At 49.2% G+C, this 27,717-nt stretch overlaps 1 protein-coding gene across 1 annotated transcript; it reads left to right on the top strand.

The window, feature by feature from the left end:
* Vil1 (villin 1) lies at positions 1-27,716 on the top strand. Its single transcript, NM_001108224.2, has 20 exons — positions 1-179; positions 5,954-6,039; positions 6,734-6,808; positions 8,705-8,901; positions 9,906-10,014; positions 10,135-10,245; positions 11,534-11,736; positions 11,836-11,914; positions 12,069-12,167; positions 13,078-13,231; positions 13,807-13,907; positions 13,997-14,134; positions 15,323-15,481; positions 16,338-16,517; positions 17,006-17,151; positions 17,273-17,417; positions 17,870-18,058; positions 20,425-20,493; positions 22,166-22,306; positions 26,974-27,716. Exons 2-20 carry the CDS (start codon positions 5,965-5,967, stop codon positions 27,085-27,087), a joined length of 2,484 nt encoding a protein of 827 aa, NP_001101694.1. The 5' UTR covers positions 1-179; positions 5,954-5,964; the 3' UTR covers positions 27,088-27,716.
* The last annotated feature ends 1 nt before the right edge of the window (position 27,717 follows it).

The raw sequence follows: 27,717 nt of genomic DNA on the forward strand, positions 1-27,717 counted from the left end.
CAGGGACCTGGGCACCTACTTCCCCACCCCCTCATCCATTCTCTCTGGGGCCCTATCTTCCCTTATATGGTGAAGGAAGTTCCTGGGGGTGGGGGGGTGAGGACAAAGGTCGGTCTCCTGCAGCCAGCTTGCCACAACTTCCTAAGATCTCCCAGGTGGTGGCTGCCTCTTCCAGACAGGTAAGGCAATCGGGTGGGGACACATGGTGACCACAGGTGGTTGGAGGGGACAGGGTCCTTGCTTTTCCTTGGCAGTCTGGACAAGTTAGTGAGGAGGGGTGAGGTAAGGTATTCCGGAACTCTCAAAGAAGCAAGAAGCTAGCAGACTGTCTTGGGCCTTTAATGAAGGAAGTTCCTTCCCTGTAACCCACCTTCACCTCAGGTTGGGTCCATCTGTGCAGATTCCCTGGGACTGAGTGGCTCCTGGGACTCAGATTTTTACAATTAAAATCTCAGGACAGTCCTGAGAAAGCTGGAATTAGTTGGTCTCCTTGGCAACATTTCTTTCTTCTCTCTGGAGGTTCATTTCTTTGTCTATGTCTTGCACTTCTGAAATGGTTTCTTTCTTTGTGTCACCATTCCCCTGACACTCTTGAGAGGTTGGGTCCTTGGCCCACCGATGGATCCTGGGATGTAAGCTGCAGTCACCAGGAGGGGAAAGGCAGAAGCTGGAGGCTACAGGGTCCTAGGCCCTCTCTGGCCTGGTCATCACTCCTGCCCTAGAAATGGCCCCTCTGCTTTCCAGTCTCCGTGGTCTATTTTATCAGAGCTGACAGTGAAAGCCAAGCCTGCCCAGAATTTTGGGACTCACTCTAACCAAGGTCATATGCTCAGGAGTCTTTTTGTCACTTGGAGGTTGGGAGTATCTCCCTCCAGGGGCTCCCAGGCTCTGGTTAGCAGGAGGGCATCCTTTGTATAGGGAAGCCTGACCTAACCCATGGTGTTACCACACTCCTGTCCAGTTAAAAGCTGGGACTAAAACCCGTGGCAGCACCCAGGATTCCCTAATGTTGGACTCCAAGAGCAACAGGACAGTAGATAGGGAAGGACAGGTAGCTGGAGAGAGGAAGATCTTAAGTCTAAGGCCCATAGGTCCTCCTTCCGTTCCCTAGTTCTGAATGTCAGTGTGTATGCCAGTTGGATTCTTACTATGGGCTGTGAACTGGTAGCTACAGGTGTGAGTGAGCATTCATGTGTGTAGTGTGTATAATCTGAGCCACTTGAGAGGCCGAAGCATGTTTGCTATGTTTGAGGCCAACCTGAGCTATAGAGGGAGACGTTGTCTTTAAAAAAAGAAAAGAAGCAAACCACTACCCTAAAAAAAAAAAAAAAAAAATCAAAACCAAACCAAACAAAATTCATCTGTCTAGGTTGTGTCTGTCTAGGTGGTGGAGCTTGGGGTCTTCAGACTTATAAATAGGCCTTTTCATCACTGTGTGGTCAGGGATGAGAAAGGTTTCAGTTGGGGACACAGTGAGTCCCTGAGAAAAGACTCCTTGCCAGCCTAGGAATTCTGGGAAGGCTTCCTGGAGGAAGTGTCCCGATTGAGTCTGGAAGAAAATGAAAGTGGGAAAGCCAAGACAGGAGCAGCCTGTAGAACTACTGTTCTAGAAGGCAGAAGAGAGGCTTGGAAGAGTGTGCTGACGGACAGAGCGATGGTGGACAGACAGTTGGGACAGGCGGACTTGGGACAGGGGGAACCGTCCAAGATTCTGTACACATAGCTGGCTTTCGGTTCTCCGGGTGACAAGTGTCCTCCCAGGGATGGGGACCAGGGGTGAGTCAGTGAGTTCAAGTTGAGGAACATATCTACCCCAGGGTCCTTGCTGGCAGACTGAAGAATGAGAGCCTCCAACCCTCCTTGAAGTTTAGGGGAGACTGGGGAGCTGAGGATGTCCTTCTGGAGTGAGGGAGAGGTGTCTCCCTCTGACCGACATGGGTCGAAGCAGAAGCACTTGAGGATACCCAAGGGGTTGGCCCGGCTGCCTCTCAGAGCCAGCCATCCCACCTTGGCCCTAAGGAGGCTGTGCCCCTTTCGGTTTAAGAATCTCACTTTCTTCAGAGAGAAGCAGCAAGCCTTTGTCCCGCCCCAACAGTCAATAAACATCCCTGTGTCTAACATTAGTTTATTTTGCTGTCAGTTTGCTCCAGAACAGTCCATTGGGTAGACTTCCGTTCTTTGCTCACCAAGCTATGGCCCACCTTCCTCACCCAGAGTGTGCAAAAGAGAGCGTTAGAGAAAGAGTAACAGTAACAAAGACGGCCAGAATTAAACAGAAAATACTGTCCTTTGTACCTAGATTGCTGAACCAGGAGTGAGTGAGTGTATGTGTGTGTATGGGGACCCTTCATGCTAAGGAATATCTGATATTGGGGCCCATGCCAATAGGGGTATCAGGTAGAGTCAGGCCTGTAAGGCTTCTGCAAACACAGCAAGCTGCCCAAGATAGATTGGTGGCCTAGATCACCAAGGGGCACGCTGATCAGAGTGAGCAGAACACAAGATAAGCCACCCTGCAGGGCTCAGAGAGTTTACAAGAGGTAAAGGCCAAGCCATTTATTATCCAAGACATGACTCAAAATCAAAGTGCAAGGAGAGATTAGCTGGAGAGATGGGGCTGTCAATGTGGGATACCTGACTTTGCCCTTGTTAGTCACTAGGCCAAGGAGCAGTCACAGAGGGTGACTGACTCCTACTCAGCCTGGGGCAGGCACATAGAGAATGGGTGGTGGAGAGGGTTGAGAATGACCAGGTGCAAGTGTTCCTCGATGTGCCTCATGCTGGGATTCCCAGCCAGTTTTCAAAGGACCCAGGTCTCATCTCTGATGGAAATAAAGTATCCAAGCCCTAAGCCCTATTCTGGTCTAATTAAATCAGAACCTCTGGGGATGCAGGCTCTGAGCAGCAGTTTTTAAAAAGCTCCCAGGCGACTCTGATCAGCGAAATCAGAATAAAAACAGCTACAGGTTCAAACAGAAAGAGGCAAAGCTAGGGAAAGCTTGGGATGGAGGCTTCTTTCAGCCCAGTAGACGGAGGCTGGTTAGCAGGGGTAGCAGCTTCTCTCTGCCAGTTATCCACCCATCCATCCATCCATCCATCCATCCATCCATCCATCCATCCACCAACCCACCCTCCCATCCACCCTCCCATCCATCCATCCATCCACCAACCCACCCTCCCATCCACCCTCCCATCCATCCATCCATCCATCCACCCACCTACCCATCCACCCTCCCATCCATCCATCCATCCACCAACCCATTCATCCACCCATCTATCCATCCATCCATCCATCCATCCATCCATCCATCCATCCACCACCCATCCAAACTTTGCTTTTCTCCTTACTTCTTACTTCCTTTTCCCCTTCACTCATTCACGTAACCAAGAACTGGTATTGTACTAAATATGAGAGATTTAATTAATTAATTAAAAAAATTAATTGACTGATTGTGCATGTGTGTGGGCATATACATGCCACAGTACACATGTAGAAATCAGAGAAAAGTTTTGGGTGTTGTTTTCTCTTTCCACTGTGTGGGTTCTTGGAGATTTACCTCAAATTATCAGACTGGTGGCAAGTGTCTTTATCCATTGAGCCATTTTGCTGACACCTAATTATTAGAAAGTGTCTTCTGTAACCCAAGCTGGCCTCAAGCTTGCTACATAGCCACACATGACCTTTAACTCCTGCTCTTCCTGCCTCCACCCGAGTGCTAGGATTACGGCACCACACCCAGTGTAATGCTGGGGATTTATACTGTATACTGGGCAGGCAGAAATTGTCCCTGCCCTTGTAGGAACATCTGGGCAACAGCTGGGCATAGTGGTGCATGCCTTTGATCCCAGCACTCTGAGGGCAGAGGGAGGCAGATCCCTGAGTCGGAGGCCAGTTTGGTCTACAGAGTTCCAGGATAGCTGGGGCTACACAGGGAAACCCTATCCCAAACAAACAATATTCTGCTTAATCACAGAGATTAGAGGATGTTGGTGGGGCTGGTGAGGGAGAGGCATGCTTTCTTTTGTATTATTATCTATCTGGATTATCTATCTATCTATCTATCTATCTATCTATCTATAGTATAGCCCAGGCTGCTTTGACCCTAAATTCTCCTATTTCTGTGTCAGCTCTTCCTCAGTGTTAGGGTTTACAGGCATTCATTACTACATCCAGACATTTTATTCTATCTATCTATCTATCTATCTATCTATCTATCTATCTATCTATCATCTATCTATCAAACTATCATCTATCTATCTATCATCTATCTATCAAACTATCATCTATCATCTATCATCTATCAAACTATCATCTATCTATCATCTATCTATCAAACTATCATCTATCATCTATCTATCAAACTATCATCTATCTATCATCTATCTATCAAACTATCATCTATCTATCATCTATCTATCTATCTATCTATCTATCTATCTATCTATCTATCTATCTATCATCTATCTACTCAGGAGTTAAGGGTGGGACTTGGGGCCTTGTGTATGCTAAACAAGCTCTCTGTCACAGAGCTCCAGCCCCAGTCCCCACTTTGTCAGGTGATTCTGTGGCGCTTGACATATTCACAATGCTATGTAGCTCTCTCCACCCTCTAGTTCCAGCACTTTCTGGTCATCCCAGTGGGCAACTCTGTGCTTACCAGTGACCTGTTCCCCGTCCCCCAGACCTAGGAACCACCATCTCCACCCCTACAGATTTGCCTGTCTGAACAGTTTATGTAAATGGGATGCTTGCTGTGTGTTCGTTTTATGACTGGCTCCTTTATCTCAGCGAAGTTTGTGCCTACGTCATTGCTTTACTCCATTTTATCATCTTATGGCTTAATAGTGCTCCTCTGTGTGGACAAAACACTTTCTGTTTCATTTACTGATGGAAATCTGTGGTCCCACCCCCTCACACCATTTTCTTTTCTTTTTTTTAATTTTTGAGCTCTTTCTATGTAGTCTTGGCTGTCCTGAGCTCACTCTGTAGACCAGGCTGTGGTTCCACTTTTGACACTACTGTGAACAGAATACCCATGAGCTTCAAGGACAACTTTCTAGTTTTTCTTATTTGCGTGTGTATTTGCATATGTGCATGTTTGTGTCTGTAGGTGCTCACATGTGTGTATACCTGTGTGTGGGGGCAGAGAACAAACTGATGTGCCATTCCTCAGATACCACCCATCTTGTTAATATCATACTCATTTAGTGTGCCCGAGTGCATTCTAGGGATTGAACTCGGCTCCTCAGGTTACCGAGCCTTCACTCACTGCTGCCCTTGCTGCCCCTTGCTGCCACCACCCCCTTATTTTCCCCAGACAGGACTACTCACTGGCCTAAAGCTCACCAGGACATCCGAGCTGGCTAGCTGGGGAGACCCAGGGATATGCTGGTCTCTACCTCCATAGTGCTAGGATCTCAAGCATACGTCACTGTTTGAATCCTGAAGACAGAGCAAGCACTTTACCAAGGGAGGGGTCTTTTTGTGTTTTCTTTTCTTTGGTTTGGTTTGGTTTCCTTTGTATAAGATCAAGTAATCTGAAATAGTGAGTTCAAGGCCAGCCTGGGCTACATGAGATCTTCTCTCAAAAAGCCTGTAAGAGGGGTTGTGGGGGGAGACTGAAGCTAAACAAGAGTCTTAAGCTAAATGTGCTAGCACGAGGGATAGCCTGGGCTACAGAGCAAGACCTTGTTTCAAAAACATGGAGGGAGGGGTGTGTTTTAAGTGTTGGGCTATGTAACGGGTACTAAGAGAGCCAATGTAGGTGTTTGAATAAGAGAGGATCATCATCAAAGCTGGGTGGCTAGGGTAGAGGCTGGACTATAGTGGTCAGGATCTCCAGTAGGAAGCCAGCTTCCCTTCCTCCTCTGGGCCTCAAACCTGTGGCCTCTACCCGAGACTTGGGGCACTCCTGGCTCAATGGCCATTGCTCTCACATGCCTTCTCCTCCAGGCTCATCCACCATGACTAAACTGACTGCCCAAGTCAAAGGCTCTCTCAACACCACCACTCCAGGAATACAAATATGGAGGATAGAGGTGAGTTCTGTCTGGAGGGGAGTCCTGGGACTCAGGAAGGTGGAGGCAGCCTGGCCTTGCCAGTCTCCTCCAGCTCTGCCCTGTACTCTGCAGGGAGCTGCTGACCTCCTGCAGCCAGCTCCACCCATGCTCCTCCCAGTGCCCTTCCCTCACCTCTTTTCTCCACCTCCTCCTTAGCCTTCCTCTACATCCTTGTCCCTGCTGGTCCTGTCTTTCTCTCCTGCCTCCTCTCTAGCTCCTGCCACTTTTCCTTCCCCACCCCTTTCCCTACTATTCAATCCTGGACCCTGATTTTATTTATTTATTTATTTTTAATTTTGTGATGCTGTGGATAGAACCCAGGACCACGTCCAGTAAGGACTCTACCTCTAACTACAGACAAACCTTGTTGGACCCTGCACCCTCAGCTCCCTTCTGCTATACATCAGCTTCCTCACCTGGTGGTCCTGGTAGCTCATGTGACCTCTTTCTGACCTGGATCAGTTCGTTCCTCCTTAGAAAACCCAATTTAGTGTCCTGTTCCTGGGAGGCCCCCCGTACTGATTCCAAACAGTGCAGCCTAGTGATCAGCACAGCCCACAGCAGCCTTGAATGGCTAGACCCAGAGAGTCCTGTTGCTTCGGTCTCCCGGGTAGGTGGAACTACAGGTTTACCATCATGCCCGCTGTGACCTCTCTCCTCTCTCTCTCCTCAGGCTATGCAGATGGTGCCGGTTCCTTCCAGCACCTTTGGAAGCTTCTTCGATGGTGACTGCTATGTAGTCCTGGCTGTAAGTGGGTCAGGCCAGGGCGGGGCTGAAGAGAAAGCAAAGCCTGCTGGGTATTAGGGAGGAAACTAGAGGCTGGGGGCAGTGCTGAGAGGTGGTCTGGCCTCGTCAATCAGTGTTTGCAAGTGTCCAGGCGTCCAGCTGTGGGGCTCCACAGGGCTTAGGAATTTTGTAAAAGTACTTTCTGGGGGTTGGGGATTTAGCTCAGTGGCAAGGCCCTGGGTTCGGTCCCCAGCTCCGAAAAAAAGAAAAAAGAAAAAAGAAAAAGAAAAGAAAAAAAAAAGTCCTTTCTGGCTCAAGAGCCACAAACTCATTCAGCCTTGGAGCACCTTCTGAGTTGGTATTTATTATTAATAGCAATAACAATAACAACAATAGTATTTTTGGTATGTGTGTATGTATGTGCGCACACGCTGTACTATGGAAACAGTGTGGAGTTCAGAGGACAACTTGGAGGGGGAGATCTTATGCACCTCAGGGACTGAACTCATCATCATTGCTGCGGCAGGCACTCTTACCTACTGAGCCATTTTTCCGGCCCTGCCCCCCACCCTCTGAAACCCACAGTCATCTTCAAATTCCTTCCTGATGCTTACCCACCTACACTACTAAAGACATTTGTGCTCTTGTATCGATTTGCTCCTGACTTGTAAAGGGTTTCAAATCACACTTACTCACTTTGTGACTCTGTGCATGCACGTGTCTGTGCCTGGTTGCACACATGCCTGGGTGCACAGGTAATTTGCAGGAGTCCATTCTCTTTCTCCTATGTGGTTGCAAGCGCTTTTACTCACTGAGTCAGTCCTCTTGCCTACCCTGGTTCTCAATATTGACGATGCACACTTAACAATTAACTACATCCTCACTGAAAGTGAAAAGCCAAGCCCTGTGTCTCAGATTGAAAACAGCAGTGATGTATTTACACAGTAATTGTGTGCATGGCAGGTATTCCTGTGTACAGGGCATCTGTGGATGCAATGCCTCAAAATCAATAACTGCAAATGGGGAAAAATTGCATCGTGGGTGCTGGAGAGATGGCTCCTCAGTTAAGAGTGCATAAGTTCGGTTCCCAGCACAGCACCCATGTAGGTTGGCTCACAACGGCCTGTAATTCCACCTCCAGGGGGATCTGAGATGCCAAATACACACACACACACACACACACACACACACACACACACACACACACACAAGTGCATATATATAATACAGTAATTGACCTGTAGTGAATGGTTAATAGTTTTTTCTTGTCATTATTCCATAAACAGTACATGATAGCATCTATTCTGACTGTCTGCCTTCTCTTACGTAAGACAGATCTGAGATGTAGCTTCAATGGTAGACTGCTGACCTTGCATCCAGGGTACCCTGAGTTCGATCCCTCGCCCTATGAGTGGGTGCATTGGCATACAAACCTGTAATCCCAGCTCCACCGAGGGAACAAAAGAAACCCAGAGGGAAGCCATCCTCCATCCCAGAGTGTCCCTGCCTAATTTGAGCTACATGAGGCCTTGTATCAGAAACAAAGTAAGGGGGGAGGGGGTATGGGAGAGGAGGGAAAGGAGGTAACATTTGAGATGTAAATAGAAAAAATATCCAAGAAAAATAAAATTAAAAAATAAAAAATAAAAGAAAACAGTAACAGTATAGCCACCTGATAGCCCACATGCATCAGCCCCCATGAGTTATTTTCAAGATGAGAACAAGGTCCATAGAGGGGAAAAGTCAGCAACTGTTGTTCTCTGTCAGTAGAGTGAGCTGGACCACAGTTCGGGGCTCAGCAGCAGGCCAGAGGCCTTCACCTGGGGCCCAGGGTCCAAGTGTGTGGGAGATCGTGCAGAATAGGACAGGAGACCATGGGAACCCAGGTCTCACTACACAGATGCCTCCCACCCCCAGATCCACAAGACCGGCAGCACCCTCTCCTACGATATCCACTACTGGATTGGCCAGGACTCGTCCCAGGATGAGCAGGGGGCAGCTGCCATCTACACAACACAGATGGATGACTACCTGAAGGGCCGGGCTGTCCAGCACCGTGAGGTCCAAGGCCATGAGAGCGACACATTCCGGAGCTACTTCAAGCAAGGCCTTGTGTAGGGAGGGGTACACCTGGGTCTGGGAGGACGCCAAGACTGGTCATAAGCAGTGGGGACTGCGACATGGGGGCTGGGCTAAAGACACAGGGACGTTTAGGCTCACAGAGAGACTCTGCACAGTGGGAGGTGAGTTGGCCAGATGAGATGCCTGAAGCTATGGGGGCTCTGGGGAGCTCATATGATTTTTGTTGATTTTTCTCCACCTTTCTACCCCTCAGCCTTTTATCTGCTGTTGCTCTGACCTTGGCCCGTTCCTCTGAGTCTACGTTGGCTGGATTTACCCCTTGGGCCCTTCTGAAACACTGTGACATTGGCCTGTGAATTCTGTACCTCAGCTCTTGTCTGCAGGGACTGCTCAGGGCCTGAGGCCCTCAGACTGTTACAGCAAGCCACGCCCGCTCAGGCTAACTGGCAGGTGGCTGCTCCCTCTTCTCTAATCAGGCCTTTCACTAACAATACAAACACCTCCTACTTTTTCTAGAAAAGTCCAAAGCTTGCTTTCCTCACGGAGACACCTGCTCACAGCAGTTTCCTTTCCCTTGTAGGAGGTGGAAGCTCTCCAGTCAGCCACAGTCCCTACCTTTCCTTTTTGTACTGTTCTCTTCTGCTCGAAACACAGCCCACGGTTACTCTCTGGCATTTGAGTGGCATTTCTCCCTTCTTCTGCCTCAGTCTCCTGTCACCAGGGTCCGGCATTATGCCCATTTTCTTCTCTCCAAATCACTATGATTATTTTTGCAAACCGCTCTGCAGGGCAGGGAGCTAGGGCAAGGGACAGGAAACGTACAATGCAGGGTCAGGTACAACAACGTGCTACAGGCCAGCCAAGCCCTTGTAGGACACTGACGGCGAATGTAAGCTTGATGTTTGAACCCTAAGTATTTCCTTTGCCCTCTCAGGCTAACTGGCAGGTGGCTGTCCCAGTTGGGACTCCAGAGGGCCCCAGACAGCTCAGGACCTTGGCACACCTCTCCCACTCAATGGTTTCCTTTCTTTCCCAGGATCCGGAAAGGGGGCGTGGCTTCTGGCATGAAGCACGTAGAAACAAACTCCTGTGATGTCCAGCGACTGTTGCACGTCAAGGGCAAGAGGAATGTGCTGGCTGGAGAGGTGGGTCCCCAGTTGGGACCCTGGCTAAGAACTGCATGGGGCAGAGGGAAGGGAGGGTGGCTGGAGACGAGGCTGATGTGTAGGCTCTCCGTGGGCTCTGAACTTCCCCATGCCCTCTAGGTGGAAATGTCCTGGAAGAGTTTCAACAGAGGGGATGTCTTCCTGCTGGACCTTGGGAAGCTTATCATCCAGTGGAATGGGCCAGAGAGTAACCGCATGGAGAGACTTCGGGTAACCCTGACAGGGCGCCTCATTTCTGCCATAGGCATGCCCCATCTTCTTCAGTAGCCTCAGCATCACCTGTCCTAGTCAGCCTCAACCCCCTACCCCCGCAACCACCCTCACCCCACTTGTGGGGACAGGAGTAGACCTAAGTCTTCATGTACATGGTGGAATATGTCTCCGTAGTGTGGCAGGCCCCATTCTCAGCCTTGGGTATCCAAGTGGATGAGGTGGGCAGAGCTTTGCCCTTGCTCTACCCAGAAGCTGGCCATCTGGTCAAAGAGCCATAAGGGAAAGGGAGAATCAGAGGAATGATTACTGGAGAAGTTCGGTACTGGGCACACAGGGAGGCTTTGGGGATCAGATGGAGGTGAGGCCAAGTCCCTGGGGCAGGAAGGTGGCTGGTATTGTCCATTGGCTCAGTAGGCGGAAGCTGTGCAGGGAACAGGTCTCATAGGCAGGATGTGTGGCCAGCAGATTGTGAAAAGGAGTTAGGTCTTCTACCCACCGAGTAGACGCTTATCTGATTTCTGAGTAGAAACGGGATGGGGAGGGGACTGGGTGGGATCCTGGCTTCACTATGTGTGGGACAAAGATGCAAAACCGGATGCCTGAGAACAGTAAGGAACAGCGGAGGCCCAGTTCCTGAGACTGGGAAGACCTCAAGGGAAGAACGGAGGGCACTTTTGACTGTCTGAAGAGGGTCGGTCCTACGAGATGAGAGCGAGGCTAGAGACAGCAACACACGGGTGTTGCTAACCACAAGAGCCCAGGGACTCCAAAGGGCCCACGAAGGGAGGCTAAGGAAAAAAGTGAACCACAGTGCGTGTACACATGAAAGCTGGCACCCATGGGACTATGCATGCAGATACACGCTTGTGTGAGCTTTCATGGAACTGAACTATGTGTGCACGTGATTATTTGTGTATATAGGTATGCTCATGTGAACTTGTGTGTGTACTGTGAGCATGTGTACCTCGGGCAGACTAAGTAGAGTACTATGATCTTTGAGGCTCAGCTCTCGTACAAAACCATGAAGGGAAACCATAAATTCCCAACAATGTCACAACTACAGGCCCAGCAAGACCAGAGCAAACACCCCTGCACCCCCAACCCCCCCAATGAGGAGACCTATTTTCCCATAGGTTCCAACTGTTGCTTCCCACACCTGAAAGGCCTTGTCTCCACCCCTTATAGATCTGCAGGATGGGGCGGAGTTTGTCGAGTGGAGTTCAGGGTGGGGAACATTACTACCCTGTCTGCCAACCTTCATGCGTCATCTGTGGCATCTCTGCAGGGCATGACCTTGGCCAAAGAGATCCGAGACCAGGAGCGGGGTGGACGCACCTACGTAGGCGTGGTGGATGGGGAGAATGAAGGGGACTCCCCACAGCTGATGGCAATTATGAACCACGTGCTGGGCCCACGCAAGGAACTAAAGGCTGCAATTTCTGACTCAGTGGTGGAGCCGGCCGCTAAGGCTGCACTCAAGCTGTACCAGTGAGTTCTGGCCTGGGGCCTTCCTGGGTGCTGGGGACTTCCTGGGCTAGGGTGCTCAGCCAGCAGCGCCTCTTATCCATGCCTCCCTTTGTTCTGCAGTGTGTCTGATTCAGAAGGAAAAATGGTGGTTAGAGAAGTTGCTACTCAGCCACTCACACAGGACTTGCTCAGCCATGAGGTGAGAGGGTCTGGAGGACCCCAAGCAAGGGACACCTATAAAATGCTAATTTATCTGCAGATTTAGTGGAGGTAAACCTGGCACAGCCTTACCTCTCCCCTTCCCCCAACCCCAGCACCACAGGGTCAATTTTTTTTTTCTCTATTGGCTCTAGGACTGTTACATCCTGGACCAGGGAGGCCTGAAGATCTTTGTGTGGAAGGGAAAAAATGCCAATGCCCAGGAGAGGAGCGGAGCCATGAACCAGGCTTTGGTAAGGAAAGGGTCTAGCATAACGGTTCTCCACCTTCCTAACTATGCGACCCTTTTATATCGTTGCTTATGTTGTGGTGCTCCCTCCAACCATAACATTATTTTCGTTGCTACTTCATAACTGTAATTTTGCTACTATTATGAATCGAATAAATATCTGATATGCAGGATATCTGATATGCGACCTCAACAGGGTTGGGACCCTCAGGTTGAGAACAGCTGATCTAGCACAGCAGAAGGGGATTCAGACCAGGCCATAGCACCAGGCAGAGTCCAAGGAATATTCTGGGAGGTCAGAAATGGGAGCAAATGGACACAGCTTTTGGGGGCCGAGGACCATAATGTCACCAGCTTCCTGTTCTCACATGTTCTCAGCATGTGAGTGAACTGACCACCAGCCAAATCTAGGCCTTCACGATATTGGGTGTCACTTCCCCATGCAAGAGCTTTGCTTAGAGAAGGGAATGGCTAGTCTTCCTCCAAAAAGGCAGTAGGCTTGATGCCAGGGCTCGGCTCTGGAGTCAGTGTTGGTTTAGAATGGGTACTAGAATAGAATTGAGCTAGCGTTTAGGAAGGAGTCAGATCTGGTAGGCTCCAAGTTAGGTCTAGGGTCAGGATTCAGGGTTGAGATTAGAGTTTGAGACATTATCAGGTTTGACCTTGATTGAAGAGGGTTAGCATGGTTAAGTTTAGGCTCCGCTTTGGGATTGGAGCTAGGCATGTTCAGGATTGATGCTAGGTGGATTTGGTTGGGGTCGGGCCAGGCTTTGGCTTGCGGCGTGTGTGTGTGTGTGTGTGTGTGTGTGTGTGTGTGTGTGTGTGTGTGTGTGTGTATGTGTGTGTGTGTGACGCACACACACAGATTTAGGGACAGGAGGTAGTAGTCTCCAATGACCCTCTTCTTTTCCCAGAACTTCATCAAAGCCAAGCAGTACCCACCTAGCACGCAGGTTGAGGTGCAGAATGATGGGGCTGAGTCCGCCATTTTCCAGCAGCTCTTCCAGAAGTGGACAGTGCCCAATCGGACCTCAGGCCTTGGCAAAACCCACACAGTGGGCTCTGTGGGTGAGAACCCAGGCCTCCCTCCTTCCTTTCCCGATTCTCCTCTTTCAAACACATTTTACCGGCTCCCTGGTGGGTACTGAGAACCCAGTGGACAAAAAGTCTCGAGTTATCACAAAGGGAAGGGGAGCTAAAAAATGACTTTTGTCTTTCATGTGGAGTGGGGTTGAGGCTTCCTGGGAACCAAAAACCTCGGGCAGACTATATTTGCTGAGGGCAGACGCTGGCGGGGGCGGAGGAGTTCAAATGAAAGGAGAATGTGGAGCCTTATCACCATGGGATTCCTGCTAAGCTGGGAGGCAAGGCCGTGCTTGAAGTCTGAAAGCTCCAGGGAGTCGGACTAAATAAAGCACTACTCTTGACCCTCAGTTGCCCTCAGTGGCCTGGGAGCCACTGATTAGGTCTTAGGGGCTGTGACAGCTCTGCTACTCTAGTGTGTGACCTTGGATAGACAGCTGAACGTCTCTGGCTTTAGTCTCTTCCTCTATCATGTGGGCCTAGGAGTACCGGCCAGCACTCAGGACTGTAGTGAGGGAGGATACCTCAGCTAGTGACAGCTGGTGTCCTCCTCTCTCCAGCCAAGGTGGAACAGGTGAAGTTTGATGCTCTGTCCATGCACGTACGGCCTCAAGTGGCTGCCCAGCAGAAAATGGTGGATGACGGGAGTGGGGAAGTGCAGGTGAGTGAGGGACTGGGGAGGACAGGTTGGTGGGGAAAGGGGTGGCAGAACCCAGTCTGGACCTCATTCAGGACTGATTCTGGTCCTAGGTGTGGCGCATCGAGGACTTAGAGCTGGTGCCTGTGGAGTCCAAGTGGCTGGGCCATTTCTATGGCGGCGACTGCTACCTGCTGCTCTATACCTACCTCATAGGCGAGAAGGAGCACTACTTGCTGTATATCTGGCAGGTGAGGTCATGCCTGCCCACCTACAGCACATCTGCTTAGCTCTCTACCATCCGGGTCATCACCTACGGGTTGAACTCCCACCTCCAGGGAAACTCCCTCCGGCTTTACCCATCTTGGGTTGGCTTTAGCTCTGAGATCGATCCTTTGGATTTTCCCATTCACAGCTCTTTCCTTGTGGTTCTGAGTCTCTTTTCTGATTCCTGTTACCTGCTCTTAAGTGGGGACTCTGTGTGAGACTCGTGGGTGCAGGGAGTGAGTTATGTGGTATTTTTTCTGAGGCTGGAGCAGAAAGAATATAATATGTTCAAGGTGAGGCCGGGCTGGGAAAGGATTAGAATTGGAGCTGGGGTCCAAATCACAGTCCCTTGGGGTTAGGTTTTAGATGTGTTCAGTCTGGGCTTGAAGGGAAGGGTATATTATGGGACTAGCCAGGCCAGACTTAGGGATGGCTGGGATGTAGCTCAGTGCTTGCCTAACATATGCAAAGCCTCAGGTTCAGTCCTCAGCCTTGCATCTAACCTGGTGCGGTAGCAAATGCCTCTAATCCCAGCATTCAGCAGATGAAGCAAGGAGGATGAGAAGTTCAAGGTCACTTTAGGCTATGTAAGACCCAGTTTAAAAAAAAAATGATAACAATTGGGCGAGGCCTAGTATAGGGATGCGTGCTTTTAGTCCAAGCACTCGTGAGACAGAGGCAGGTTGATCTCTGTGAATTCCATGCTGGACTGTTCTATGTAGCAAGGGCCAGGACATGTAGGAACACACTAGCTGATTCCAACTCAAAAGGAAAGACATTTTAAAAATGTTTACAAATGGGTGGACAGAGAGACGGCTCAGTGGACAAAAGCTCTCGCTGCCAAGTCTGATGTGGATTCATCTCTGAAACCCACATGAGAGGAGAGCATAGCTGCAGGTCTTTGACCTTTAACACTTGCACCATGGATGTGCACCTAGGTGCACTAGTCTCTCTCTGAGACCAGGCCTCAATCTCACAGAAATATGCCTGCCTTTGTCTCCCGAGGGCTGAGCTTAAAGGTGTGTGCTACCGTGCCTGACTCGTGCCCACACACGTAAACACACACATACACATTCTTAGGTATAATAATTTAAAATCGGGGTGGAATATTTCAGAGGCAGAGGGAGAAGGTCAAACTCAGCACCCCATCGCCCCTTCTCGCTCATTCCCAGGGCAGCCAGGCCAGCCAGGATGAAATTGCAGCCTCGGCTTACCAAGCTGTCAACCTGGACCAGAAGTACAACGACGAGCCAGTGCAGATCCGGGTCACGATGGGCAAGGAGCCGCCGCACCTCATGTCTATCTTCAAGGGGCGCATGGTGGTTTATCAGGTGCAGCTGCTGAACTGAGAGATGGCATCATCGGGAGATGGGAAGGGGTTGTGTGGTGGGCATGAGGCTGGGGCAAAGCCTGTTCCTCACAGGAGAGGTCCCTTGTCATGTATATACTTGGTAAGAGAAAGTAGCATGTTTGCTTTAGGGTTTTAGGGAAGGAACCTTCAATGTGTACAAATGTTATTTGCTCTTCTTGATCTCTGCTACATGAGAAAGGAGGCTTTGCTGTACCTTCCCAGCTGAATGAACTAGACCTCTCGTGCAGCTGTTTAAAGCAATGATCTCTTTGTGGCAAACCTAAGCACACAGTCTTTTGCAGCTCAGGAAGTGAAGCGAGACAGGACAGGAGAGATGACTCATTGGGAAAGGACGGTCATAGGGCTCTGCCTAAGTGGTGACTTCCCAGCTTGGAGCACTGTGCAGTTAAATGCCAGAGATGGAAATTGAGTTCAATGGGGGGAGGGCAGGCAGGACATAGTAAGCAGGGAGGCAGGCAGAGGATTCATGAGGAATTCAGAGGACGTCTAGACATTTGGGAAGAAACTAGAGAGCTCTCTGGAGGTAAAATGGGGGCTTACAGTGCAGGGCACAGATGCCCTGAGGGTTTAGAAAAGGAAAGAGAACGCAAAGTTAGTTTGTGTCTTCATTTTGAATTTCATGGGCCTTTAAGCAGGGTACCTGGGTTTTACATCAAGGCAGTTGGGAGTCATTGAAAACCTTTGAGCAGCAGAGTGCCGAGATCCAAGATGTCTTTGGGCTGGCTCTTCACCCCTTTCCCTCTCGGCTGCTCTTCACATCTTTGTGTGCCCTTCATACTTGTCCCTGTCTTCCCGCCTTCCCCTTATGCCTGCAGGGAGGCACCTCCCGAAAGAACAACGTGGAGCCCGTGCCCTCTACAAGGCTGTTTCAGGTCCGAGGGACCAGTGCTGATAACACCAAGGCTTTTGAGGTTACAGCCCGGGCCACCTCCCTCAACTCCAATGATGTCTTCATACTCAAGACTCCGTCCTGCTGCTACCTGTGGTGTGGAAAGGTGTGCGAGAGGCCATAGGGCTCCCATCTCCAGTGGATCCTTAGGAGTCTCTCAGTCACAGAACAGATCAGGGCAAAGAATTCTGAGTGATCAGGTCCCACTTACAGGTCTCTTGTGGTAGCCTAAGAATCTCCCTTGCATAGCTCTGCTATTTCTATGCCTCTCTCATTCTCTACAACTGTTCGGAATCAGCCTGTTCTGTTCCTTTCATATGAGGTATCCATCAGCAGGTACTCCCCTGTCTCAACTTTCTCGATGCCTTGTGTCTTTGTCCGTCTGAGGGAGGCACATTCCCTTATCATCCCTGCTTGTCTTCAGACTGTTAAGGGTAGAAGAAAGTAAGAACTGTCCCTCGCAGATGTGCCTGGAGCCCTGATGCAGAAGGACACTCTGACTCGGGAGCTCCAGCTGAATGTAGCAGAAGGGTGAGGTGGAGGGTGGCACCAAGGATGGTCTTCCCAGCGTGATGGACCTCCCTCGTTTCCCAGGGCTGCAGTGGGGATGAGCGGGAGATGGCCAAGATGGTTGCTGATACCATCTCTCGGACAGAGAAACAAGTGGTGGTCGAGGGGCAGGAGCCAGCCAACTTCTGGATGGCTCTGGGTGGGAAGGCGCCATATGCCAACACCAAGAGGTACCGTCCCAGCGTCTCCTTCCCTGCCCCCTGCCCCCGCCCCATGTGAGAGACCTTCTGAGTCTTTAGTGCTTGTGTTTCTCACGTTTCTGCCCCACACCTCCTCCTGCCAATCCTACAGGCTGCAGGAGGAAAACCAAGTCATCACTCCTCGGCTCTTTGAGTGCTCCAACCAGACTGGGCGCTTTCTGGCCACAGAGATCTTTGACTTCACTCAGGACGACCTGGAAGAGGATGATGTGTTCCTATTGGATGTCTGGGACCAGGTAGGAGAGGAGATCTGAGGACTGCCTTTCCCTCTACCTTGGTTCCTACCATAAGAGATCCCAGGAGCTTTAGGGTAGGGAAATGCCAAGGTCTTGCAGAGGGGCATTCTGGGTGGGGCATCCTTCTTCTTTATGAAGGAAGGAGGGAGAAATAGAGGGTCATCCCACGACTTATTTCCCATAGAAGCGGGAATGTTGCCAGGCATCTTGGGCTCTGTGGCAGAGAAATGTCACATATTCACAAGCCATCTATGGAGCAGCATGGGACCAGTCTCATATGCCAGATGTAAAGTCAAGGCCAAATCAGGCCTTGCTTAAGGTCATTAGCTGAGTAGTGTCGGGTCTTCCTAGCTAGGCATCAGGGATGAGTCAAGGCAGAGCCTGAAGGCATGGAGAATGGCCAAGCCGATGACCATGCAGGAAGGACTGAGGGACTGTGGGGCTCTCCACAGGTCTTCTTCTGGATAGGGAAACACGCCAACGAGGAAGAGAAGAAGGCTGCAGCTACAACTGCACAGGAATACCTCAAGACCCACCCCGGAAACAGAGACCCTGAGACCCCTATCATTGTGGTGAAGCAGGGGCACGAGCCCTCCACCTTCACAGGCTGGTTCCTGGCTTGGGATCCCTTCAAGTGGAGTGTGAGTAGCTAGTCCAGCCAGTCCTGAAGACTCAGCACGCCCTCCCTCCAGGTTGCTTCAGGGCACATCTCAAAGGGAGGCCCTGGTCCAGATCCTACCAGTCTTCTCTCCCCGAACCCCCACCTTTGGGATTTTGTCAAATGGTTTTGGGTGTTTAAAACATGAAGTAAGGCTACAGTGACACCAGTAAGCTCCCTGGGGAGGGAGAGGGAAGGAATTAAAAAAAAAAATAGTGATTAGGCATGATGGTACAAGCCTGTGGGAGGTAGAGGCAGGAGAAGCAGAAATTTAAGACCATCCTTGGCTACAAAGCAAGTTTGAGGATAGCCTGGGCTAGCTGAAACCCTGTCTTTGTTGTTATTATTGTTTTAAATTTTCTTTAGATTTACTTATTTACTTTATGTAAATGAGTACACTATCGCTGTCTTCAGACACACCAGAAGAGGGCACCAGATCTCATTACAGATGGTTGTGAGTCACCATGTGGTCACTGGGATTTGAACTCAGGACCTCTGGAAGAGCAGTCAGTGCTCTTAACCGCTGAGCCATCTCTCCAGCCCCTTGTTGTGTTTTTGACACAGGGTTCTCTGTGTAGCCCTGACTGTCCTGGAACTCACTTTGTACATCAGGCTGGCCTCCAACTCACCTCTGCCTCCAGAGTGCTTGTATTAAAGGTGTAGGCCACCAGTCCTGGAATAAGACTCTGTTTAACAACAAACCACCAACAAAACAAAACACCTAATGTTTGTAGGCACAGTAGATGAGGCATGCCTATGTTCTTAGAACTTGAAAGCAGAGATAGAAGGGTCTCAAGTTCGAGGCCAGCCTGAACTACATAGCAAAAAAACCTAAACCAAACGAAACAAAGACTGAGGTATAGCTTAGAGGTGCAGTGCTGAGCACGAACAGAGCCTGGCACCTCCTTCCCCTCACATACACAGGGCTGCGGGGGGAAGTCCAGCGCCCTGTTTCTGTGCTATGCAAAACTGTAGGAAATTGATCAGAATTAAAATTCAAGATCCAGTTCTTTACTGTGCGTAGCTGTGCTCAGCAGTCGCAGGTGGCGGCACCAAGTGTGTGAGAACAGTGTTCGGGGACAGCCCTTTCTTAGGAACGTCTTTAAGGCTACCATGGAGAGTCCTCAGTAACAACACACCGCTGCTCTAAAGGACAGACGAACTTTCCCTGGCTCTAAATTCTAAGCAAAGTGGCCCATCCATGTGCTCCTTACTGGGCATCAGGTCTCCAGGGGCACCCACTCCCCTGCCACCTGCTCCCCAGGCTTGAGGCTCTGGATGTTTGAAATTGGCAGAGCAGACAATTTTGGGCAGAGAACTTAGTTTCCTCAAATCTGCTGTTCCCTCTCCTTTTTTCTTTACTTTTGACTCTTGTTGATAGGCTGTTTCATCATCAGGATGGATTAAGCAAGTCTTCTCCCACCCTTCACCCTGCCACATATGTGTGTGTGTGATGTGTGTCTGTCACATGTGCATGTGTGTAGGCATGCATGTAGAGGCCCAAGGTTTCTATCATGGTGTCTTCTTTGATCATTCTCGATTTTGACTAGTGAGGCAGGATTTCCTTGCAAACCTCATAGGTTCATGTAGTCCAGCTAGTCAGCTCGCCCCTGGAGTGGGGCCCCTGTTTCTACTCTCTGAGGAGCTAAGAAGCTGCAGTTATCCATGGCAAACTGCTATACCTACTCAGCTTTGTGTGAGAGCCAGGGATCTGAACCCCAGTCCTCATGCTTGGGAGGCAAGCACCCTTTATCCACTGAGCCTCAGTCATTCTAATCCTCCAGCTTAGCAGTCCAGACAGCCCTCCCCTCACCTTGTATCTGCTTCCTTCTCTACCTCATTCTTCCCTCAGGAATCATAATTTACTCAGGGAATTCCGATGTGCCACTCTGGGGGTTAAGCTTTGGGTCTGTGTATAGTGGAGGCTTCTAAAACTCTCTCTCCCTTCCCTGTCTTCTGCTGGGGCTCCCCTTAAGTATATCAGATCCCCCAAGTTTCCCAGAGTCCAGTCAGGTAGGCAGTATGTCAGCGGTGCCTATGGCTGTCTGCCCAGCCTCACAGAGGGTCAGGGAAGCACATTTGTTTCTATTGCCCTATCTGGGCAAGCAAAGACAGACTCATCAGCTTGCCCTGCCTTTCTTCTCATGTGACCGCTTTGGCCTTACACTCTTTCTACGATCTCCATCATCCTTAGGACCACCTTGCTCACTTGCTTACTCTGAGCCACCGAGGTCCCCTGCCTATCTCCCCACCGGTCTCAGATCAACCTTTTTCTACTCTTGAAAGAAGACAGTCGTTTATCTCTTTTGCTGAGAACGGGGTCTGATCTGTTACGTACTTTATTTGCAGAACACCAAATCTTATGATGACCTCAAGGCCGAGTTGGGAAACTCTGGGGACTGGAGCCAGATTGCTGATGTAAGTACAGTGGCACGGGTGGCTCTGAATGGCCCAAAGGTGGTCCTATTCGTGGGAGCTGACATGTTAGAAGACATCAGCGTCTTATACCCTACTTCAGTCTCCTCCCTTTTCTTGTGGAAGTCCTTGCTGTGTAATATCCTATAACTCCATGTCATAGTGAAACGGAGTCCCCATTTTTAGCACCTATGAGGCAGCATATTGAAATGCTGAAATTTTTTCTTGAAATAGACTAGGTGTGTGACTATAATTGCAGAACTGAGAAGACAGAGGCAGGAGGAGTATGTAGAAATACCTAGACTCAAACAAACAAGTCAAAGCCAGAAATAAAATTAGCAGATGTCAAGGCTCCATTTTGTGTTGGCTGTTAGGAGCATGCGTGGTTTCACTTGTTCACTGTGTGTGCTCACTCGTATGTGGAGGCTGATGTGGGGTATCTTCCCTGATTGCTCTCCACCTTATGCACTGAGGCAGGGTATTTTTGCAAGTCCAGAGCCTTCCAATTCAGTGGGTCTAGTCTGACTTGCTCTGGATTCCCTGTCTTTGCTTCTGAAGTGTGCTATTATAGGTGGACTGCCACTCAGCCTGGCTTTGTGTGTGTGACAGGGATCTAAACTTCAGTCCTAATGTTTGCACAGCAGGTATCTATCCCTTGAGCTGTCTCCTCAACTCCAGGTTCTGCATGCTTTAAATGAAAAGCTTAGGTGGTCTGAGGAACGTAAGCCATGGCCTGTTTGCCCCTGGGGAACCCGTGATGTCTCTAGGCACCGTCGTTAGGAACACTTTTCCAGGCAGAATGATCGTCACTCCGTCAGTCTCTCTGTTACTCACTAAAGATATGTTTAGTATTATGTAGACTTGGGATATGAGGCTGTGAACTCAAAACCGTCCTTTGAGAAGGTTACAGGCCTACAGAAGAAACAAGACAGGGCTAGCTCTTCAGAAACACAATCAGAACCCAAGAGCAACTTCTGCATGTGAGGGTAATCCTCAATCACAGGCTGAAAACACTATGGTGCTTAGTCTTTCTGGTGGATAGGGCAGTGTTTAAAAAGGAAAGCTAGTTTGAGGCCAAGTGATAAATTAATAGATGACAGTTTTACAACAGCTATGAGAGAAAGGATCACAAATGTCGTAGATAAATTAGATGTCACATTCCAGGGGAAGCCATGGAGAAGTTAGTCATTGATCCAGTAGTCATCTTTTCCCAACTGGCTTAGGTTAGATGCAGGCTACTAGGCTATATAAAACATTAGCTTTTGGGGTTGGGGATTTAGCTCAGTGGTAGAGTGCTTGCCTAGCAAGCACAAGGCCCTGGGCTCGGTCCCCAGCTCCGAAAAAACAAAACAAAACAAAACAAAACAAAAAAACAAACCAAACCAAAACAACAACAAAAAAAACCATTAGCTTTTGGGTCCAACCTAGGAAGATGTGTTTGTTTTACTGAGTGGGTGGGTTCGTGCATGCCGTCCTCCCTCTCTCTCTCTCTCTCTCTCTCTCTCTCTCTCTCTCTCTCTCTGTGTGTGTGTGTGTGTAAGTGTGTAAGTGTGTAAGAGGGCAAGGGGAGAACCAGGATGGACCTCCTGAAGATGGTACCATAGAACAAAGATCACAGAAGCACAGGATGTAGTCACATGCTGCTGAAGTAACCTGTGGTTGCCTTCTTCCCTAGGAGGTTATGAGCCCCAAAGTGGATGTTTTCACTGCCAATACCAGCTTCAGTTCTGGGCCCTTGCCCATCTATCCCCTGGAGCAGCTGGTAAACAAGCCTGTGGAGGAGCTCCCTGAGGGTGTGGACCCCACCAGGAAGGAGGTAAGTTGGGTACACCCCGCAGCACAAGGACCAGTCCATTTTATTGGAAAACCTAATTGACCTCAGAGTATCTGAGGTCCTCAGACAGCTGGGTACTGGAGACTCCTTGGTGAACAAAACACTTGCGTGGGCATTTATATCCCTGGGAGCAGGGCATAGAAGTCCAATTACACTGCTCATTGTGTGTGTGTGTGTGTGTGTGTGTGTGTGTGTGTGTGTGTGTGTGTGTGTCAGGAGGAGCCTTGTGAGTTAGAGATTGTTTTCTGAAAGTTTATAGGAACCCCAGTTATGGGAACAAAGTGAGTTTTTCTTGGAGAAGCAGCAGTAAGATAAAAGGCAAGAGGTTCAGGGAGTGAGCACAGGAGTTAGGGACAGACACTGGTGAGACAAGCTAAGCTGGGCGGGCCTTTGGGGACCTATTGTGGCTGAAGCAGCGAAAACTTAGATATTCATCTCTTGAAGCTTAAGTTGAATTTTCTTTGTTAGAGATAGAGTCTCCTTTTGTAGCCCTGGCTGAATCGGAACTTGCTACGTAGACTAAGCTGGCCTTGAACTTGCAGTAATCCTCCTATTTCTGCCTATAACATGTGTTATTACATCTATTTTAAATTTAATTTAATTTTATGTGCATTGGTGCTTTGCCTGCATTTATGTCTGTGGAAAGGTTGTCAGAGCCCCTGGAGCTGGAGTTACAGACGGTTGTGAGTGGCCACATGGCTGCTGGGAATCAAACCCAGGTCCTCTGGAAGAGCAGCCAGTGCTCTTAACCACTGAGCCATCTCTCCAGTCCCTTGCTTTTGTTATTTTATTTTTGTTTCTTTGAGACAGGGTCTCTCTATGCCCTGGAACTAATTATGTAGACCAGGCTGGCCTGAAAGTAAGAGAAATTTCCTGACTCTACTTCTTGGGCACTGGGATTAAAGGTGTGCGCCACCATGCCTGGTTTTATTACTTAAAATAGTTTTATTTTTAATTATTTCTATGAGTGTGTGTGCATGTGTGCAAATAGGTGCAGGCACCCGTGGAGGCTAGAGGCATTGGATCTCCTGGCGTTGGAGTTCCAGGTGATTGTGAGCTGCCCAGTGTAACACCTAGGAATTGAATCTGGTTCTCTGCAAAGGCAGTCAGTGCTCTTAACACTGAGCCATCTCTCCAGCCGTTGTTGTTGTTGTTGTTGTTGTTGTTGTTGTTGTTTTCTTTTACTTTTTCTTATTTTGAGGCAGGGTCTCTACTAGTCCTCTTTTTTTCGTTCCCCAAGTACTGAGATGAAAGGCTATTGCTATTACGTCAGGACTGAGGCTTCCACTTTTAAAAGCTCCTTTGGCTGCACAGTGAAAAATAAGATTAACAGATGGCAAAGAGCAGCCAGGAGACCCATTAGGAGACTCATTGCTAGGATGGAGAACAGTGAGCCTAAAGTATGTGGTGGCTAAAGTAGAGGGCTCTGCAAGCTTGGAGGAGCATCGGTGCATTCATACATTACTGGATTAGGACTATGAAGGAGGGAAATTTGTGTCATTCCCAAGATAGAAACCCTGAACCAAACTAAGCTCAGTGTTTCTCTGTCATTTGAAGCAATAGTTCTCAACCTTCCTAACACTGTGACCCCTTAACACAGTTCCTTATGTTGGGGTGATCCCCAACCATAAAATGATTTCATCACTACTTCCTCGATGTAAATTTGATGTTATGAATGAAAATGTAAATATCTGTTATGCAATCCCTTCGAAAGGACCAGCTAGTCTGGTGTGCACAGCAGTGAACAGTATGAGAACCTGTTTCCAACAAGGTGGAAGGTTAAGGCTGACACCCGAGGTTGTCCTGTCACACACACTTTCGCAGGTGTATACTTGTGCCCACACACATCATCCATATAAAACCACATTTTGAGCTGGGCATGGTGGCTTATTCCTGTAATTCAAGTACTTAGGAGGCAGAGACAGGAGGATCATCCTAAGTTTGATGTCATGCCCTTCCTGTCTTTTGCCTCAAAGGGCACCATCATGCACTGTCCCCTGGCTACTCCCATCATTCACTGTCCCCTGGCTACTCCCATCATTCACTGTCCCCTGGCTACTCCCATCATTCACTGTCCCCTGGCTACTCCCATCATTCACTGTCTCCTGGCTACTCCCATCATGCACTGTCTCCTGGCTACTCCCATCATGCACTGTCCCCTGGCTTCTCCCATCATGCACTGTCCCCTGGCTTCTCCCATCATGCACTGTCTCCTGGCTTCTCCCACCATGCACTGTCCCCTGGCTACTCCCATCATGCACTGTCCCCTGGCTTCTCCCATCATGCACTGTCCCCTGGCTTCTCCCACCATGCACTGTCCCCTGGCTACTCCCATCATGCACTGTCCCCTGGCTACTCCCATCATGCACTGTCCCCTGCCTTCTCCCATCATGCACTGTCCCCTGGCTTCTCCCACCATTCACTGTCCCCTGGCTTCTCCCATCATGCACTGTCCCCTGGCTTTTCCCTGTGGGTCTAGAAAGCAAGGCACCTATGTCCTTACTGTAGCTCTATGATGCTCAGTAGACCCAGAAGCTTGTTTCATGCTCTGGTATACAGAAAAGTTTTCAAACTATGGGGCATGGTGACACACACTCAGCCCTTGGGAAGCTGAGGCAGGAGGATCATTTCTAGTTTGAACCTAGCCTGAGCTACTTAGTGAATTCAAGATCAGCTTGGGCTATACCCAGACTCAAATTTTTACCATCCCATTCTACACGCAAGAAAACCATTAACCTAGGGCTGGGAAGATGGCTCAGACTCTTAAGTGCTTGCTGCGAACTCTGAAACCCTGAGCTTCACCTCTATCTTTTTTTTTTTTTTGGTTCTTTTTTTTCGGAGCTGGGGACCGAACCCAGGGCCTTGCGCTTCCTAGGCAAGCACTCTACTACTGAGCTAAATCCCTAACCCTTCACCTCTATCTTATAAGTATTTTGTCTACATGTTTGTATGTGTACCACATCTACAGAGGTCAGAAAAATGCACCAAATCCCCTGTAAATGAGTTACAGATGGTTGTGAGCCTTCATGTGGCTGCTGGAACTGAACTTGTGTTCTCTGCAAGAGCAGCAATAATCTTAACCTCTGAGCCATCCACCAAGCCCATGGTTTTATTTTTTCAATCATGGATATTATATGCATCCTGTGAGAAAGATGAGTTCAGCGCCAAATGGGCATTCTAAGATTTCAGACATTTTTGGCTCCCTCAAACTCTACAGGTGAGCTATTATTGACAAGAACAGAATGGTGGGTCTTGGCGGCCGCAACAGGGTAGGTAGGTAGTGTTGGTGAGTCAACCTCTGGGAGGCAGATATGAGCATGGGTGAGGCTGGTAATCAGCTGGCAGGCCTGCAGGGCTTAAGAGCAGGGCAATGAAAGATACAGGTTCACTTCGATGGGCAGTCTCTGCCCTCCAGCTGGGGTCAGAGTCTAGCAGTCTGGACACAGTTGAGAAGTCAGCCTTCCTGGGCCCAGGGGCTGGCGGTTGGGGTGAGGATAGGTATGGGTGTCATGGATCCATGTGCAGAGCTTAGTCGGTCACAGCAGCCACAGTTGTGACATATAGGGTTCTAGTAACAGACTTGGTACTGATATATCCTCATTTACGCCATTCCCAAACTGCCCTTGCGGAGCAACGGCCCAGGGCTGGGAGACAAGTCTAATGGCAGGGTAGGGAACTGGAATGCCATACCCACCTGATCTTGAAACCCATCTAGTGTTTGTTACGAAGCTGCTCAATGCAGCCACTCTAGAAGTAGAGAAATGTCCCCTGGTGCAACTCCGCTTCAGAACAGCCTAAGACTGAAACTAGGCTTTCCACATAGTTGGCAGGCAGGTGGGGAAGCACTGAGCTCTCCTGCCTATCTTCCAAGTTCTGAGTTAGAGAAGTATGCCACCATATCCTTTTCCCCAGCCTTTGAACCTTATTTCTTAGTTTCATGTGTATGGGTGTTTTGCTTAAATGTATGTGTACCATGTGCATATGGTACTCCCGGGGGCCAGAAAATCCAAAAACTAAAACCAAACCAACCAAAAACCCCCAACAAACAAAAATCAAGAAAAAGAAACATGCCTGAGCCAAGTGTGGTGGTGTAATCTCTTTTAATCTCAAGTACTCAGAAGGTAGAAGCAAATTCATCTCTAAGAGTTCAAGGCCAGCCTGGAATATAAAACGAGTTCTGGGCAAGCCAAGGCTACACAATGATATCCTAGCTCAAAGAAAGCAGCAGCTTACATTTTGGGCTAAGAATATGGCCTGGGTTTGAACTGTGTAGCATAAAAACCATGCCTGGCAGAACATGACTGTGATCTTAGCAACTGGGAGGTGGGAATGGGAGGTCCAGGAGCTCAAGGCCTAGCCTGGGTTCCAGGCCCACCTAAACTCCTACTTCATAGAGGAGTCTGGAAAGAACAGAAGTTCCTTACACAAGCCAAGATCTGAGATTTGACCTCAAGCCTACCATGGCAGTAGGCTGATTGACTACATGGACGTTTATTCATGTTACATTTCCTCCTCCTCCCATCCCCTGGCTCCTGATGGTCTCAGTTTTTGTTTTTCCTCCGTTTGATCATATACCACATCTGTATGACTCATCTTGAGCAAACCCAGGGGAAGACTGCTATGACCTCTGCCCTCTGATTCTCTCCTAGGAGCACCTGTCCACTGAAGATTTCACTAAGGCTTTGGGGATGACTCCAGCTGCCTTCTCTGCGCTGCCTCGATGGAAGCAACAAAACCTCAAGAAGGAGAAAGGACTGTTTTGAGAACTGAAGCTCAGCGTCCAGCAGCTCCTACCCTGCCTTCAAGCCTCCTCCCCACCCCCCATTACTGGCTTTAGTCCTGTGCCAGTTGAAAATGTCCAATTGTATCTGTGAACCACAGTGTGAAAGTTCCTTCTGTTTATAATAGTAATCTGCCCATTCCTTTAGAAATATGCCACAGCCCAGTGGAGTCTTGTTCTAGAGTTTTCCTTCCTTAGAGCAGCTGAGTACTCCAGGAGACATAGCACCTGGGCTTTTCTCTCAGCTTATCCCTCACAGCAGGGAGTTGGGGAGTGTTTGGCAGTTTGAAGTCATTCCCACAGAGAGGTCTTTCCTCATTGCTGAGGGACCTGTTTTTTGAAAGCTAAAGCCTACAAGGAAGTACTGAGAATCAGGTGTTGTCTCATCCTCTTTCATACTCAAAAGGGGAAGCTAAGGCCAAGGCTGGGCTTACAAGCTGTAACTCAGAAGCCTTTGTAAAGCTTCACAGACTCCTCAAATGACAACACCAGGATCATGGGTTTGCTACATGAAGTCCAATCAGAAGCCGACAGAAGGTGATTTTCTCTTAAAACAACTGGTTATCCAGTGTCCCCAGGAACATGTCCCTTTAAATAAATAAGTCAAACTAAT

This window comes from Rattus norvegicus, chromosome 9, assembly GCF_036323735.1.
Source record: "Rattus norvegicus strain BN/NHsdMcwi chromosome 9, GRCr8, whole genome shotgun sequence".
In the NCBI taxonomy this organism is placed as follows: Eukaryota; Metazoa; Chordata; class Mammalia; order Rodentia; family Muridae; genus Rattus; species Rattus norvegicus.

Bases quoted from the DNA above. Each gene is read 5' to 3' on its own strand.
- Vil1 (NM_001108224.2), top strand. From the start codon at position 5,965: ATGACTAAACTGACTGCCCAAGTCAAAGGCTCTCTCAACACCACCACT. The intron at 6,040-6,733 runs GTGAGTTCTGTC...CTCTCTCCTCAG, and splicing joins TACAAATATGGAGGATAGAG to GCTATGCAGATGGTGCCGGT. The intron at 12,168-13,077 runs GTAAGGAAAGGG...TTCTTTTCCCAG, and splicing joins GAGCCATGAACCAGGCTTTG to AACTTCATCAAAGCCAAGCA.